The sequence below is a fragment of the Lepidochelys kempii genome, chromosome 7, assembly GCF_965140285.1.
Source record: "Lepidochelys kempii isolate rLepKem1 chromosome 7, rLepKem1.hap1, whole genome shotgun sequence".
Classification (NCBI taxonomy): Eukaryota; Metazoa; Chordata; order Testudines; family Cheloniidae; genus Lepidochelys; species Lepidochelys kempii.
In genome coordinates this window covers 55,973,453-55,991,776 of record NC_136386.1, presented here as the reverse complement: position 1 = coordinate 55,991,776, position 18,324 = coordinate 55,973,453, and the positions used below count along the sequence as shown (strand labels likewise).

General features: G+C 52.6%; 1 protein-coding gene across 5 annotated transcripts in view; it reads right to left on the bottom strand.

Moving 5' to 3' along the window:
* PSD (pleckstrin and Sec7 domain containing) overlaps positions 1-18,324 on the bottom strand; it is a 107,225-nt gene that overhangs the window by 21,557 nt on the left and 67,344 nt on the right. For all 5 annotated transcript variants that reach the window (XM_073352937.1, XM_073352941.1, XM_073352939.1 and 2 more), the window contains 5 exons: positions 10,389-10,583; positions 8,692-8,772; positions 7,940-8,052; positions 7,119-7,177; positions 6,451-6,540 (listed from right to left, as the gene is read on the bottom strand). In XM_073352937.1, coding sequence (XP_073209038.1) covers positions 6,451-6,540; positions 7,119-7,177; positions 7,940-8,052; positions 8,692-8,772; positions 10,389-10,583 — 538 coding nt within the window. The remainder of the gene's footprint in view (positions 1-6,450; positions 6,541-7,118; positions 7,178-7,939; positions 8,053-8,691; positions 8,773-10,388; positions 10,584-18,324) is intronic.

The following is an 18,324-nucleotide window of genomic DNA, read 5'->3' as shown; positions in this document are numbered from 1 at the left end:
CTCAGCTCTGGGAATCAGGGTTTACTTCCCACCTCCTCAATCACTTTCTATGCGACTTCAGGCACTTTACCTTCCTATGCTTCTGTTCCTGAGTTGCACAGTGATGCTCCTTGCCTCCCCCACAGGAGATGCGAGTGGCTCATGAGACTTCATTAATTTTTTTAAGGTGCTTTGAGTGCAGATGGCAGGAATTATGGCCATGCAAAGGGTCATTCATACAATTACCAAACAATGCTGCAACTCACTTTGGAGTCCTGGGGTGTGGTTTGGCTCACTCACACCACAGGCAAAGGCTTTGGGAAAGGGGAATTTAAGGCTGAGCGAGCAGATCAGTAACTTGAGAAGCAAATCCATCCCAGACTGTTTTGTTCAAGGACTAATAGCTTCTGGAGACTCAGGGACTTCAAGGCTAAAGTCAAACACCAGGAAACCCAAACATTTCATAGCATGGAAAAGCAGGGTTGAGCTCACTGAGGTTGAGGCCAGACAGCCCCACCAGATCAGGTAATCTGACATCCTGTACATCACGGGCCACCACCACCAGCAGATCAAACCCACAATCAGATTTAGACCAATTCTAGCAATTCCATCATCCTGGCTTTGTTCCTTTTGTTGTTACTTTGTAAGCTGTGTTGGTTTGGGATCAAGGACTCTTTTCTAAGGAGTCTGAAGTCTATGGCTTAACTTTTGAGAAAGTGGGGTATTAAAAATGGGCACCACAGCATACTGGCTTATCACTGGTTTCATGTCTCCATTGTGGCTAGGCTGGCTGTGGTCAATGCTCCTCATATCAGTGAATGGCCCACAGCAACAAAAGGCCCAGTCCCATGAGGAAGAGGAGTGGGGACTGAAGGCTTACTGATTGCCCAAGCAGGAATTGGTCAAGTAGGAGTTTTTGGTGGTGTCTGTATCAGTAAAGGAGGCTGGAGTTGGCATAACCATAGACTGCTATGGTTGAGAGTAAAGCATTTGAGTTTATGTGGTTATATACTTGTGTCCTCTTATATGGATAGCACAGCCTGAGTTTATTTTCTCCGGGGATCCAAAAGGGGGCAGAGTTAAGGTAGTTTTGTGTCCCTGAACTGTGACTTTCCATGCTTTCAAATGTTTGGGTTTCTTGTAAGTTTAAACTTGATTTTTCATTTTTTGTCTAACAGTTGTCATACATTTGTGTATGGCTCTCCATCTCTGAAGTTACTGTTAAATATGCTCAACCTTCACCTTAACAAAGTTTTTGTCTGTGAATTTCCTTAGTTTTTATGTCAGTTTTAAGATGGGAGTGTTGCCTGCGTGGAGCTTGAGGAGGCCGTTCTCCCACTTCTTGCTGACTTCCCTGCGGTCTGCAAGAAAGAAGCCCCACTCCCACAGACTACAGCCGGTAATTGCTGCTTGCCATGCTGATTACAGCTCACTGTTACCATGTGCTTCCCCCCATGTGGCTGGCTCCACCTGATCTCTCTCCTCTTATACTCAGGTGCAGGGATCATCATGATGTACATGTATGTGTGTACAGCACCTAACTACTGCCCTACAAATAATGAGGAGGTGTACAGAAGAAAACGGATCCCTTCCAAGGGAAGGAGGCAATGGGGGGAATAGGGGCTCCTGAGGTAAGGGGGAGCAGCACCCCCACCTTGCTCTGTGGACCTCCAGAGGCCCATGTGAAGGGAGCCAACAGTAGCTATCTTAGGAAGTGGAGCAGAGCACCACTGCACCAACTCCCTGGTGTTGGATCAGAGGATCTTCTGAGGGCCTTCCCCAATGCCATCTCCCTGCAGACGTTAGGGGCGTGTCAGGACCCGCTGCCAATACCTTAGCAAGCTTCAGAAAAGCTCCTCAGAGGTCAGCCAGCCCCTCCCCTCCTCTGCAAACCCTGTGTATTCCTGGTGAGCTATAATTAGACAGGCAGCTGTGTGTCAAGGCTAACTAGGCTCCTTGGTCTCCAGACAGCCCTCCGCCAGCATGTCAGAGAGCTGATGAGCATATGTAGGCTAGTTGGGAGCTACCAGGCTAACAACGCTCTCAATGAGCTGGGGGAATTGCAAGGGGCTCAAAGGGGCCTGCTAGGGCATACAGTAGTGGCAGCCCAACAAACCCCCACACGCTTGCAGGGGTCTGTAGGGGACTGGCATCCCAGGGAGCCTCCGCTGGTTTGTGGAGTGGAATGTCCCACGTATGCCCCTTCTCCACTCCTTCCCATCACCACGACTCGCCTCCCAGCTCTCTGGCACTCTCCAGGATTTCTTCTCCACTGCCCTCAAGCGCTGTGCTCTCCTCTCACCCCACACTTCTGCCTGCCAGTCTCCTACTACCCACAGGAAGCGAACACCTTTGCTGGTCCATGGGTTGTGACGCAGCGGGGAGGTGGGGGCAGCAGTACTGTGAGCTCTTCCTGCTATCCCTGCTAGTGCCTGACTGAACCCCTATGCACTTCATTTCAAACATCTGCTCCCTGTTCCCAAGTGAGGGGCTGGAGAAAAGTGGCAGAAGCATGGTCTGACTGTGGTGAGATCTGCTTTTTAATACCTCTTTATTTAAAAGCAGCTTGTCTAGGGCCCTTTAGCTGTGGTGGAAACAGTCGCTTTTCATGAGCGATGAACCTCCCCACCGGTCAGTTACATATGGAGGTCTTAGCTCAGCAGGGGAAAGGGCTAGATCCTCTGGGCCAAATCCTTACCTGCTATAAATCAGCATCCCTTTTTAATGCCCAGCCATTGTTTCTGCTATTGCCCGGACCCGAATGCTGCATCCCAGCTGTGTTCGCACCACAGCCAGCTAGAGAAAAGCCATACCTGTCCTTGGAGCATGGTCTGGTGCCTCAGATCACATTGCAAACCAAGATCCTGGCTCGCAAGGAGTTAAAAGCTGTTTGCATCTTGCCTTAACATGGTGGCTTAGCATTTACTATTTCCATGCCTATAGTCATGATCTGGGGGGGGGGCGTTGCTGAGGTACCCCAGACTTTGCAACTGTTCCCAGATTGGATATTCACCCCCAGAGCCGTACACACCACCCATCCTGGGCAGGAGTCCAGGGCTTGGAAATTGTGCTGAGAGTAGATGTTCCCTGCTGTTAGCAAGCCCGCTGCTCTCACCCCTTGGGCTCTCTGGCTAGCTGTCACACTGGCTGTAGCCCCGTGAGATCAGTGCACCTTTCACTGGCCCTGCATCCCAGCTCACTTGTGCCTCTGAAATCTTGGTGTTTCACATTTGTTTTCCCCTGATACAAATCAGCTGCATTTGTCAAGGCTGTTATTTCCGGTATCTGCTTAGCGAGTTCTGTGTTCATGGGAGGGACGGCTCAGAATCTACTGAGATGCCAAAAGAGGCTTCTCTCTAATGTTACAATTTTAAGACAAAATTGGCCTGGTTATGATCTAACTTGGGGCAGTTTACACCTGTGTAACTTCCTGGACATGAATGGAGTCATGCCTGATTACCAATAGGGTAATTGATGGAGCTGGCTGAGGCTCGGGTTACAGTGCAGAGCAAGCCTGGGTAAACATCCCTGCCTGGCCCCCAGATACACACCACAAGAATGAGGCAGTTGGACTGCGAGGGTGGAGATAGGGGACCATGCAGTCCTGGGGTGACCCATAGGAGTCTTGAGTATTGTCCAGCACAATGTTTGCAGAGCATGCCCTGTGCCAGCTACACAGTACCCCAAATCCCACAAGCCATGGGATCAGCGGGCTGGGAGCCATGCATGTGCAGTTTCGAACCACCGAGCAATCCAGGAAGGGCCAAAAACAGAACTGGGGAGAATCAACTAGATTTCCTCCCCATTATTAACTCTTCACCAATCTATCTACCTGTACTAGTGCCCCTGGAACACTGCAGCATCAGCCTGTCCTGCTTCCCTGGAGCTTTGCAGCTGCCACTCTCAAAGCATTGCACAGGTCACTATCATAACCCCTATTTTACCAATGGGGAAACTGAGGCACAGGGACATGGGGGGGGGGGTCCCACCCTGCCTTAATGGCATAGAATCCAGGCCTCCTGCTTCTCAGGCTCATGTGTTAGTCACAAGGTCATCCTGGCTCCTGCTAGCCCTATGGGGACTGTAAGGCTTTCAGCAGGCTGACGCTGCCCAGTGCAGCTGGCAGACACAAGGACTTCAACAGCATACACGTGGGCTGATGTGTTGGCCCCCGCCTGCGCCAGTTACTGTGACATGCACGTACTCGGATCGCTTGCACAGGAGAGGCAGTTAGAGGAAGGCTGAGCTGTATGTCAGGAGCAGCCGTAGGGCACGTTGTCCCAAGGACTGGAGCCACACAGTGTGGGGTGCGCACTCCTGCACCGTGCTACCGCTGAGCTGGTGGGGCTGAGGAGCAGCCACTCAGAGATGCAGGTGCCTTGTGGCTTGGTTTGGTTCCTTGGGCTCAATCCTGGTTGCAGCATAAGCCACGGCAGCATCCCAGACACATCCAGGGCCCGGTGAGGAGCCAAGCTCAGCGGAGACAGCCCGCAAGGGGCAGGGCCAGTGCAGTGCTGGTGGCTCAGGGCCCAGGATGGGAGAGTGGGGGGAGGCTGTTCTTTCCCACACAACAGCTTAGTCACGAGAGCTAAGTGACTCCCTGTGGAGTCGGGGCGAATGCTCCTAGGTGGAGGCAGCCAGCTTCCTTCCACACCGTGAGTCAGCCCTGCAGAAGCCATCTCGAGTTGCTGTCACCATCGCCCTGTAATGGCCTGGTGCAGTCACCCTCAAACTGCTGCCACCTCTCCCTTCCCCACCACCTCCTGCGGAGGGGAAGGCAGGCTGCAGCCTGGCATCACTGCCATCGGCACCACGGCAGGCTCTGCCTGGCGGCTTGCTACCGCTAATGCCGCTGCCCTCCTCTGGCACCTCCCACCTGTCGGCGTCAAGGTGCTTCACAACCGTCCCCAGATTCAGCCTCACGGCACCCTGCTCAGTGTCTCTATGTTTTAGATGGGGAAACTGAGTCACAGAGAGGCAAGGACTCTCCGTATGTCACGTAGTAAGTAAGTGCTGGGAACTCCTGGCTGTCTTGCCTCTGCTTTAACCACTAGACAATCCTGCCCTCCCTGTGCTGCTGCGCACAGTGTTAGTGGCACCCCGTCGCTGCTCCTCGTGGTCGCGCTCTCTTGGGCAGACGGAGGGCCCCAGGGAGCCGAGCTTGGTTTGGATCCACAGAAGGGAGGACAGCAGAGCTCAGCCAAGCTAGCAGTGAGGGAAAGCCATACCTGTCACACTCCATGGGCTGGGAGAGTGTGTGCACTCCCCACCCCACCCTCCCATGTTCATGTGGGCCAACAGCTGTTGGAACCCTGATCCCCACACTCCCATTCCGAGACAGCTGGGCACAGCAGCCTTTACCAAGTCACCTCTAGAACAGCCCTAACAGACAGAGACACGCTGGGCCAACACAGCAGGCAGGACTCTAGCTGGATGCCTGGCTCCAGAGGCAGGACAGGGAGGTACAACACAGTGGGCCTGTGCAGGGGAAGTGGGAAATCTGGGGGTAGCTCCACCCGGCTCTCCTTAGCCAGAGGGGAAGGTTGTTCTGGGTCAGGATAACACAGTGGAGCTGGAAAGGACATACCCCAAAGGAGGTTGGATGGAGTGTAGATGAAGGGGGCGGGAGGACCGTCCAAAGGAGCAGAGCTCGCTGGCTGCTAGGGATGGTGCATTCGTAGCGCTCTGCCTCGGCACACGGCCAGGGAGAGGGTTCCACCCAAGCAATGGGCCTCAGCCTATGCTAGCAGCTTGAACCAGTTGCAGCATGTGCCGGTCGCTGCCTTCGCATTAGCCATGCTGAGTTGGGGTCAGTTTTGCTCCGCATCAACACTAGTGGTGTCCTAATCCTCTTCAGTTGTAATGCCTTCTGGGTATCTATCCCACAATTCCTGGCTCAGCTTCCAGAAGCAATGCATTCTGGGGCACCATGCGGGGCCACTGGTTTCCTGGGGACTCTCCCAGGACTTTGAGCTTATCTGCATCCACACAGGCACTAAACCGGTTCAGCTTCAGTCTGGACCAGCTAAGCTTTGCTCAGTTATTCAATCTGCTGAGACGCTGTTTATTTTTCTGGTTTTCTGACCCCTGGGGCATTGTGTGTGGATGCAGAGCATCCTACAAATGTGCAAGAGGCTGTACGGGGGTTAGTTTCTCTAGTGGATGCCAGGCCATGGCACATGAAAATAAATTTGCTTTGCACGAATTTACAGCCATAGTTCAGGACAACAAATTGCCCCTCCTAGCAAACACCTGCTCTAGAGAAAGCTGCTGCCCAGGGTAATGCTGCCTATGCAGTCTGCTCTGGGTGCAAGACTGCACCCCACTCAGTGCCCCAGACAACGCCTGAGTGAGCCAGCCAGGCGCCGGGGAATCCCTTACTAGGAAGTGGCACAAAAGCAGTTTTCTAAGAGGGATCCCAGCCTGAACGCTAGCTGGCCTGGCTCAGCTGGGGAGACCGATCTGAGTTACCTTGAGCAGCTCCCTGGGGAAATCACTCCCTCCGTTGAGGCCTTCCAGGTTCCCAATGAAGTCAGAGCAGGACATTCTCTTCCCTATGTTCTGGTGGTGACAGGGGCAGAGAAATGTGGCTGGTTACCTTTGGGGAGTGGGAGCAGCGGCTGGTCGGAGAGCCCCCCTGCACCCTGGCGGTAGGACAGCCAAGCATTACAGAGCAGCACTGCCTGGATCTCATGAAAGGCCACTTGGAGATGTGGAGAACCTGGCCCCCTTTGCTAAGGGCTAGGGAGCTTTAAAAAGCCATTCCTGTCAAAATTCAAAGCCCCAAGGCCACTCAGTGATTCCCTTCCCATCCCCCTCACTCTCCTCCCTTGTCTTCCTTACCTCTCCTTCCCACTCCTCTCTTCTCCTCAGCCCCGTCTCGGCTTGCTGCTGCTTTGCCAATGCCCTTCTCTCTCCTGCAACCTTTTCTACCCGCTCATCACGCCTTCTCCACTCTTTGTTGCTTCTCCTTCCCGTCCTCTTGACGCCCCCACACAGCTAATGGGCTGGCTCCCACATACCCCAGGTGCCTTCTGCTAACACGCAGTCAGACAATGGCCACTTTGCTCCCTCCCAGATGAGAAGACGCCTAGTGGAGGAGCAGAGCATGCAGGGTGCTGGAGCTAGCAGGTACTCACATGCCCATGGAGGTCTGTGTTTAAGAGCATCAGGGCACAGGTCAGCGTGTGGACTCCGTCTGCAGCACAAGCACAAGAAAGGTGATCAGAGCACCACTCAGATCAGCTGTGCAGGCTGAAGTTCCATTTAATTCTGTTGTGTGGTCCCGGCCCCAAAGCAACTGCACTTGATGGGATTTTGCACAGCTGCTTTGGGGCTGGGACCACACAATAGAAGAGCAGTGAAGCCAGAATTAATGCTACAGAACCCTGTGTAAGCTTTGACATGGCATCCGGCACCCAGCAAGCCCTAAATCCCCATGCACATGGAGCTGACTCAAGGTTGATTCAAGGTGAGGACATGCAGGCATGCGGTGGTGAATTAAGTCAAGAAAGAAACAAGGATGTAAAAAGTCCAGATGAAATAGAGAGATCTGGGCAACTGCTAGTGGCCACTAGAGCATCCGGTTGCCCTGGCTATTTCACTTTGAAAGTCCCTGCCATTCTGAGTCACGGGACTCAGACATCCAAGCACACAGTTACACTTAAGAGTAGCTCCTTTCTCTCTCCTGGTGCTGATCTACTGCAGTTACAGGTGGCGAGTGTCCCAACTGTGCATGTCTAGGCCATAACAAGTCTGGCTTTCAGTGAAGCCTTATCTCTGAATTTCCTGGGTTTACAACACTTAGTTTGGGAATAATTACAACATCCCTGTGATTTATTTATCTGTCAGGTACTGGCATGTGCTCTCTGCCTTAACTCCAGCTTAACCTAGTTTTGGTCAGGGAATCTGCACCCAGGTTTACAAACACACACGCAGCCACAGCCATATGGTAGCTCACCCTCAGAGGAGACAGCATTGGAGTTGCACTGATAATAGCGTTGTGAAAAATGAGCCAGGACTCGCTCTCTCTCCTGAGTCTCCCCCATCAGGGCCAGCTCCTTCAGAAAGGACCTGAAGAATAAGAGTGGGACATGCATCAAACCAAACACCACCTGCCCCGCCCCACCTTGTCAAGGAGCAGGAGAATTGTCCTTTTTGTAACAGACAGGAAAAACACCAGTGCGTACAACAGGGAGCCCAGAACTCCTACATTGTTATTTCATCCACTTGGAGGATTCCCCACCGAACACGTGATCAGACGGTCCCATGTGCACATCCCAGAACTCTACATCAGGTAGGACAGTCTGCATGGGAACAGCGGCTGAACCCATCCCAGAACTGTCTGGGCTCGGAGACTGAGATTGTGGAAACTCAGCTGTGGCTGGACGGTGTCCAGAATCCATGACATCTCCCTCCACTAGAATGTAAGGTTTGGTATGTCCTCCCATGTTCTTAGACATCAGCCCACGTGATGGGCTCCCATGTTGGAGATGGTCCTTGGGAAAAATTACATTTCTTGGGTAAGAGAAGAAGTCTTCTTGAGATGTGAACGGCTTTACAACTGTCTTTTGGTGCTGGGTCTAGGGCCAGCCTGTGTGTGGGGGGGACCTTTTGCTCTTAACTGCAGATGGCCCGTGTTGCTGGGGTGCACATAGATTCTGATGATGAATGGCTCCTAAAAACATGTGTGGCCCCATGAAAGATTCTGACCTGAGAGCTTGGTCCAGACTCATCCCAGTGAACACGAAGAATTTCAGATATTCCCCAGCCACCATCTTACTGAACTCATTACTGAAAGAGAGGGGAGAGAGAGTTGAATAGACCAGACCACTGTGACAGACCAGTGTAGAGAGAGAGAGGGAGGGATGGAGATGGAGGGGGAGGAACAGAGGAAATTTTAAGAACATAAGAACAGCTATACTGGGTCAGACCAAAGATCCATTTAGCCCAGTGTCCTGTCTTCTGACAGTGGCCAATGCCAGGTACTTCAGAGGGAATGAACAGAACAGGTAATCATCCAGCAATTTTAAAGCACTTAGTACAGGGGAGGGCAAACTTTTTGGCCTGAGGGCCGCATTGGGTTTCTGAAATTGTATGGGGGGCCAGTTAGGGGAGGCTGTGCCTCCCCAAACAGCCAGGCATGGCCTGGCCCCCGCCCCCTATCCGACCCCCCCCACTTCTCGCCCCGACAGCCCCCCCCCAGGACTCCTGCCCCATCCAACCCCCCCTGTTCCCTGACAGCCCCCCGGGGATCCCTGCCCCATCCACCCCCCACTCTCTGTCCCCTGACCGCCCCAGGATCCCCCGCCCCTAACTGCCCCCTGCCGCCCATCCAACTCCCCTCTCCTTCCTGACTGCCCCCCCCGGCCCCGGGACCCCTGTCCCATCCAACCACCCCTTCTCCTTGACTGCCCCCGGACCTCCTGCCCCTGACTTCCCCCCGCTGCCCCATCCAACCCCCCCTCCTTCCTGACGGCCCCCCTGGGACCCGTGCCACATCCAACCACCCCTTCTCTCTATCCCCTGACTGTCCCTGGAACCCCTGCCCCTCACCACCCCCCCACCGCCCCATCCAACCCCCCCCTCCTTCCTGACTGCCCCCCAGGGACCCTTGCCCCCATTCAACCACCCTGTTCCCTGCCCTCTGACTACCCCAACCCCTATCCACACCCCCGCCCCCTGACCACCACCCCCGAAGTCCCTGCCCTCTATCCAACCCCCCAACTCCCTGCCTCCTTACCACACTGCCTGGAGCACCGGTGGGTGGCGGCACGGCTGCACCAGGCCAGGCAGCCGCGCAGCACAGAGCACCGGATCAGGCCAGGCTCTGCAGCTGCGCTGCCCCAGGAGCTCGCTGCTCTGCCGCCCCAAGCATTGCACCAGCCGCGCAGTGAGCTGAGGCTGCGGGGGAGGGGCCGGGGGCGAGCCTCCCGGGCCAGGAGTCAGGGGCTGGGCAGGACAGTCCCAAAGGCCGGATGTGGCCCGCGGGCCATAGTTTGCCCACCTCTGACTTAGTATCACACCAGGGGACATGAGATAGGACAGTGGACAGTGTGATGGGGGTGTGTGCAATACAGTCGCCAGGTTTGAGGTGTTTCGCACTGATCTCCAGAGGGCAATATTCTGAGTTCTCCCTGGAGCCTGAATGCAGTAATACTTGGTGTAAATGGTGCATGTGGGATGAATTTTGGGCATACGTGGCCTTTTAGATGTGGGTCGTGCGGAGCGCTCCCATGAGCTCCTGCTAAGGGCAGTCTGTCCTTGGGTCTGGCTGTCTCTTGCCTACCATTCTCTGCATGCTCCTATGCCCCTGTGGAGCACCTATGCATGCAGCAGGCTGCTCTGTCTCCTCAGTGACCGAGCAGCACCCTGGATGAACAGCCTCTCCTCATAATACCCACACGTACTTCTTCCCCAAATGGCGAGCCACGTCTGCTTTTTTGAATCCATCCAGGTTGTAGAGCCTCTTTGCCAGGCGCTTGGCAGCCTCGAGGTCGGCCTTGTGCCCGTTGGACAGCGTGTCTGTGCTGCCCAGCGCTAGTTGCTCCGTGCTGTCCATCTCGGAGTCTGAGTCCGAGACCAGCTGACTCAGAGGATGGTCACTGCAACAAAAACAGAAGCCTCGGGTAAGTCTTGCAACAAAGCTTTTTCCACTGCATCCTGCTAAGGCACCTGGGCTCCTGACCCCAGGCTCGCCATCCTTTCTGCAGCTCGCTACCTGGATCTCCACAGCTCTCTGAGGAAAGACATCCCAGGAGGCTTCAGCTCTAGATACTGCTACTAGGCCGCAGTACTGGCTGGAAGTACGAGGGGTGGGATCTGGGTGTTCCCCACTTTGGTTTTGTTTGATGCCCAACCTAGAGTTTGGAGGCAGACCTGTAACCCTCAGTGACCCATCATCTGACCCCTCCAGGCTGTCTCCTGCCGCTGGGCCGAGGGGCCAGAACCTTTAGGGAAAGGGATATAATTGAAGACTTGCCCTGCGTATATGCCCTGCTTTCCAGTTGTGTGGTGTCTGACACATCCCCCGCTCTGAAAGAAGCCAGCAAATCTTGCCACCGGGATCCACCCCCCATGGTGCCCTCTCCTCTCTTTCTCAATACACCTGCTTGCTCCTTCCCATCCTCTGCATCAGACTGGGACAAGCTGGACAACTTTAAATCCTTTTAGACCCCCCCAGAGCCAAATGTTCACAGATTCCCTGGACAGACTCTCTAAGGTTCACCTAGCTCATGAGTGCAGATCTAAGCAGGTGCACAAGGTTTCCCAGCAGCATGGTCAGTGGAGAGGACCAGCGGCAGGCTCAACAGAAAAACGAATCCAGCACACTGTGGGAGACTGGGTGGGAGGATGACTCCTCTGCAGAACAAGCTCTCTCCAGAGATGCCAGTCCAGGGCTTGCCCCTGGTTCTGAAAGGCCCCTCCAGCCCGTTCTCCACTAGTGCAGAGCAGGTTTCTCCTTGCTGTGCTGACTCAGCTGTCTCCAGCCCTGTGGAGCTGAAACCCAGCTTTCAGAGGAGGGAGGAAATTCACACTCTGCCACGGGCTGGTGGTGCTGAAGTGGAGTCAGGCCCTTGAATGGGGAACTGGGGGTGCTGCTTGGCTGGTGGCTGGAGAGCTGTGGCTGGGTGCAGCACCCCGCAGGGAGCATGGAAATTGCATTGGTTTATGGCCACCACTGGCCCAGAGATAGGATCCAAGCTGGAAGAACTCTGGAGACTCCCTGCTGGACTGACTGGATCACAGTCCCATGGCCTTGAGCTCAGCTTAACCCCTGAGTGCTGGGCTGGTGAGTAATACCTAGCTCCTATAGCTGTGCAGTGTTGTAGTCCTGTCAGTCCCAGGCGATTAGAGAGACAAAGTGGGTGAGGTCATAGCTTTTCTGGGACCAATATAAGCACCCCAGTAACCTCAGCCTTGTGCTGTGGATACATCAGCAGGTACTTTAATGGTGCCACCCCAGAGTAAGTTTGGGACTATCCATAACACTGTACAAACTTGACTCTTGGGTTAGATCAGTGGTTCTCAAAATGGGGGTCGGGACCCCTCGGGGGTCACAAGGTTATTATATGGGGGTCACGAGCTCTCAGCCTCCACCTCAAACCCCGCTTTGCCTCCAGCATTTATAATGGTGTTAAATATATTTAAAACTGTTTTTAATTTATAAGGGGGGGTTGCACTCAGAGGCTTGCTATGTGAAAGGGGTTGCCAGTACAGAAGTTTGAGAACCACTGGGTTAGATGGTGCCAAGCTCTGTGAGCAGCCACCCTCCTCACCCGAAGCGTTCTTCTGCAGGGGGCAGGCCCAATCCTAGACTCAGTGCGGAAGGCCCAGGGGAAACCCTGTATGCACCAATCAGGGAAGCTGCTAGTGCTGTGTGCGGTCCCCCAGCACCCATGCGGGTTCTGGGCCTTCCTGCAGGAGCTGCTGGCATTGCAAAGTCCCTCTTTGCCCTCTCCAATGCAGGCAGGTGCCCTAAAGGCACAATCTAGCTCTTAATCGTATTCCTCATAATTGCCAGTGCTATTTCATCTGTGAAATTCTTTATGGTTTATGGAAATACTGTCCCCAGCCAAAAAACTATGGGCCAGTGAATTCTCACAGGTACCAGGGGTTTAGACAGGCCCATTCATACACTTACACACACAGAACAGAGCCATCAGCTCCTTGCACAGCCATCGAATGCTCCTTAGCCTACATCCTCCCCTCCCCACTCCTGCCTGCATTCTGAAGGCATGCAACATAGTGCCATGCATTCTCTGGGTCCCACAAAGCGTGTGTTCAATATATGCAATGGGCTGATTGCAGGATCTTTGTCCAGTGTGCGACACCCACGAATGTAAATGCCTTAATGGACATATTAACTGGAACAAACTGCCTACATTCCTAGGAAAGCAGTAGTTTTATAATCCAAACCAGTATGCTGACTTCTTTACTTAGCACTTCTCATCCATTGATCTCAAAGCACTTTACAAAGGAACGGCGATACTATTATCCCCACGTTACAGAAGGGCAAACCAAGGCACAGAGGGGCAAACAGAGAATAGAGCCCAGGTCTCCTAACCTGCAGTTCAGTGCCCAATCCTGTGTATTCCGCTTCCTGTACTACTTCACTCCTTGAGGCCTTAGACTGACATGTTAGAAGAGTTATTCTAGGGTTAGCCTTCAGATCAGACTGACCCAGAGACAGAGAAGTTCTCCCAATCAAAAGCATCCAGAATCCCTTCAACAGAAAACATTCAGCAACACTGACCTCGCCCAGATTTTCTGGCAGCCCCATAATGTCTTAGTCTGATTTATTTTTACGGTCCTCTAATTGACTTTTAAGAGGCCTCCTCTCCTGAGCCAGTTACAGAATCAGATCTCCTGCAGAGCCTGCTTTGTCCACTAAGGACACAGACTCCTCTCCGTTCCACACGGTGCGAGTGCACATTGCATGTGTGGGAGTCTGGAAGCCAGCCAAGCGCGCTCCACACAGGGGTCAAGCGCAGAGAGCTCTCCCGAGTGCAGCGGGGTGGAAGGAGATTTAGAGGAGGATTTATCTGCTTCTGAAACCATTTGCTTCCATTTTCCCCAACCCCCCAGCTTAATTTTTGAACATGGTCCTTAGTCTTGATCTTTGAGTCAGGGGGCCAAATTCAGCTCTGGTGTAAGTAGGTGCAACTCCCGCTGAATTTTGTCCGTTACGTGCCTGTGATTACAATAAGACCAACACACGAAGTATGGCCCAGTGCTAGGGCACTAGCCTGTGTTTTGACACACCCAGGGTCTATTGCTTGCTCTGCCACAGACTCCCTGTGTGAACCTGGCTGAGTGAGTGTGCCTCAGTTTCCCCATTTGTAAAATGGAGATAATAGCATTTCCCTCCCTTTCAGGAGTGGTGTGGGGATAAATACATCAATGATTGCATGGCACTACAATATGGATATCATAGATTAGAGTTTGTTTTCAACGCCAGTCTCATCTACTGTCGGCCAGCCTTCCAACCCTTACGCACACTGTCCCACTATTGCTGTTGGGAGCAAATTCCTGGGTTGGAGTAGGGGGCACAAAAAAGCCATTTCTTGAAGCCAGATAACCCATAGCCAGCCATGTCACAAACATGTCACTTGACTCCAGGGAGCCAAGTCTTAACTGATCCTAACAGCAAGCATAGCCTGACTCTTTAAGGTGGCATCTACAAGCAGCTAGCAAATCACGTTCCAACTTGTACCTGGCTGAAGGCCCTTTTTGTGCTTTCCGTTCAGAGTTGACTAAAAACCCACCTCTCCCTTTCAGATTCTGTCCACCCGCTGCCAAGGTGATGCTGCTGTTCCATTCTGTTAATGACCAACATCTCCACTGTGCTCCAAATAAGAGGGGACATTTCAAGCCCAACTCAGAGGGGTTATGAGTTCTGTTGGGCCTCTCAAAGTGACCTCTCAACTGCCTTCTCCAGATTGATTTTCTGCCTATAGCTGAAGGCAAAATCTTGCATTGATCTTTACAATAATTTCTCTCTTTCTCTCTCAAAATCCACATCTCTCTCCAGTTTTCTCCCATCTGCTTCTGACTGATAGGTGGGGTTCCTCTTTGCCTCTTTAAACTGGCATGCGTGGATTAGATAGCGCACTCCTGAAAGCTGTGTAGTATCTGAAATCTACTATCTCCAGCCTGCAATCCTGATTTCAGGCTCTAAATCAGCAGAACCTAGGGCAGAAGATAATCTATCTGGCACTTAACATTTTAAGATAAAAATGAGCTGATTCATGCTCCAGGCTTTGAAATTAACTTTTTTTTTTCTTATGGCAGAGCTACTATACTATCTTTAAGTTGGAAGCAGCAGCCTTGATTCTTTAGTCCTCAAGTTTGGCTATACTGATGACAAGCTAAAATCCATCCCTCACCAAGTCAAAGTCACTCTGATTTTTAAACAAAAGTGCTTTCAAGGAAGAAAACCAACAACCAAGTCTTTCAATCAGTGGCAACCAGAACAAAATGTGCATGGATGTGAGTGTCATAACCAAGGTGACTCCATTTTCCCTGCAAATGAGCTAAAACATTTCAAGGCAGTTTTTCAAACTGCACTTTCTAAAGCAGCATTTCTGTTTGGCTTGAAGAACTATTTAGCTCAATTAACATAAAACCTTATCCAGAAGATTGGCCTACATTTAAAAAATAAATCAATATTCAATCTAGTACTGTACAAGCATCTTCTGTGAGTCATCTACAGACTGACCTGAAACTCCCTCAATATTCCAGTTTGGCATCCACACAGCTTGCATGACACCCCTCCATCCCGACCAGGAGCTCTGGTCCCACGCTCCTCAGAGCACACTGCTATTCCAGTCTGGGGTTGTATTCTCAGCTCTGCTGCTGCATCTCAAGACTGACCTGCCACAACCCCTCACCATTTCACTAACAGGTCAGTTCCCAGGATACCAGTTGTACAACGCCACTTCCTGTTCTTTTTACAACTGTTCTTGTGGGACCCAATTCATGTGATGCTACTTCCTGAACTCACTACAACTGTCACCAGGGGTCAAAGAATCTTTTCATGCCACCTCCTATCCCTGTAGTCATGGGGAAAACATTAATATTGTACTCTCTCCTCTTGCCTGTTACAGCCTGCACCTGGGGAACAGATTCCCGTTGTGCCACTTCCTGTTCTCATTGTAATAACTGGCAATGGCTCACACCCTGTGGGAGTTTATCTGTTTGTCCGGGGTGTGGGTGTTGCCTGCATGGAGTTGGCTGTCCCCCCACATGCCGTACAGCTGTGCGCTTCGAAGTCACTACATGAAAAAAGGGGAACATTCATTCTGTTATTTTCCCAGTCAGTCATTCAACACTCCAGCTGCCATTTGTCAACTGTCCCTCTCAAAATCCTGCTGTCAGCCCCTTCTAGTTGCTAAGCACCTTCTGCCTCCCTTTCCTCGTTGCCATAGCATCCCCTGTCAAGCCAGCCTTGGTTAGTAATTGGTGCTTTCTACTACAGCTCCCCATCCCAAATCTAGACACCCCTTACAATATTTGGCTTCTGAAGCAGCCCTCTGTCTTGCCACCAGTGAGAGCTTCATACTGGTATAAAGGCACCAATCAATTCCCTCGTTCGTGCTAAAATTCCCATCCCTGGCATGAATTCACATTGTGCTTTCTGTCCACACCAGAACATGCCCCACTCAGATTGATTGAAGCCCTGCCCCTTCCTATCAGAAAGAATGATGTTCTCAGTTGCTGGGTGTGTTTGGGACAGCCTCATCATGGTCCTGTACAGCCACAATGTGCTTGAGTCTCGGAAGAAGAAAGGTGGTCAGCCAGATAAATACAGAGCAAGCAACATTAGGTTGGAGTGGTGTTTTCAGAGAACTCCACACTCCTGGTTCTGGGCACATCAACTTGGAACTGGGGTACGGGTTCCCCAAAGGCAAAGGACTGTCCCGGTCCCATCACAGGACAGAAGGGAGTTCATCTCCAGGCTTTGTCCAACCACCTAGCGCTCAGTCGGTATTAAGGACCCAATCCTCCAGCCACTGTGTGCACAAAGCTCCCATTGACTGGAGTGGAATCTCTCTCTCTCTCTCTCTCTCTCACACACACACACACACACAGAGTGAAAGAGAAGGATCTGGCCCATTTAAACTGGCTGAAGGATGTTCAGGACGTTTCACTGGAGGATGAGCAGGGCCAGGGCAGCTGGGTGAGGCTCCTGGCACCTGGGCTGGGAGTCACATTGTATTGTCCAGATTTGATGAAGTGGGGGATTTTCTTAGTGTTTTGCATGAATTCTTATGGCCGGTGATATAGGATGATCGCTGGAAGGAGAGGGCTTCTTGACTGGGGCGAGAGAGCAGCCAGAGCCCATCTGGATGCAAGGGAGACTTAGATGTACTGTGCTGAGGGAGGCCAGGCCTGAGGCCCTGAGAGTTTCCTATGCTGTGTTCAGACGCTCAATAAACTCTTCCGTTTTACACTGGCTGAGAGTCACTCCAGTCTAGAAATCAGGGTTACATTATTCCTTCCTGGACTGGAGGCCCTGGGAGTCCAGAGTGAGTGAACTCCCTGATGGGGCCCACGGGGAGAGACAGGCATGCTGGAGGCTCAGTTCCAGGAGATGGAGGGGCTTATAGCTTAACCCCCGAGAGAGAGTGGACCTGTGAGAAGGGCTGTCACACAGAAGGGGGTTCCTCCCAGGGACCGTAGGGACCTGAGAGAGAGCAGGAGTCCTGTGAGTCCATGACAACTTGGTAGCAGAGGGCGGTTGGTGGATGCACCAGTTGGCTGAGAGCGGAGGGGCTTTGCAGTGAGTGGCTGCCAGCGATAAAACAAGAGGAATTGAAGGAACAAGCAAGGAAAGGGCCTAGAAAGGAAAGGGACCTTGCAGGTCGGTGCAGGGAGAGAGGGCTGAGTGTGGGGAGGCTCACCCAGGAGCAGCTGATTGCCAGCTGGTAGAGAGTGACCAGTCCAAAGAGCAAGGGCCAGATCCCAGTGGGGCTCTCCGGACACCCGGAGAGCCTGGGAGTAGCCGGGGGGGGAGAGGGCAGTCGGGGCAGCAGCAATGGGTCCACCAGACCTGGCTCCCCAGTCAGGAGGGGGACATCCCAACCTGGGTTCCCTCCAGTGGAGGTAAAGAGATGGAAACTGGAGCTGAGAGTGCAGGAGCTGGAGGAGTGGAGGCTAGCAGGTTAGCAAACGGCTTGGAGCAGCGGAAACAGGAACTGGAGTTGGAGGAGAAGCAGGCAAAGAGGACTTGCGATGGGGTACGTGGGGAAGGACCCCAAGATCCCAGTTCACTAGGAAGCCTAGATTCCAAAGTGTGCCCCAGTGTAATGGGGGAGGGGTTTCGATGCCGATCTCACTGCCTGTGAGAAGGTTTCTGATTCAAACTCAGTTGATCCTATGGATGAGCTCTGCTCTCTAACCCCACCCTGCTTGGCCCTGAGGCCATAAAGATGTTCAGAATCCAAGAACTAAAAATGGTTCAAACAGGCATGACTGCTTAAGTTTGAATTGAACCCTGATGCATGTAGAAAATATTTCCGGGATTATGCAAGATCCCAGACATCACCTACAAGGAGGTCACCACCCCACTCGGAAAATATCCCCACTAAAATGTGTATAATCTGGTGGGATTGGAGCAACTGTCTAACATCTGCCATCCAGACTTTAAAATGTGGTTACTGGACCAGGTACGCTAGCAAATGAGTGGGGGGAGATTCAAGTCGGAGACTCAGAAGGGGAGTCACTCAGAGACCTCTCAGGAGGTGGGACTTTAGGAAGATGATGCAGGGGTGCCCACAAATGCCAGAGTAGGCAGACCCCCCCCCATGGGACCTGGGATGTAATTACTGCAGGCAAAAGGAC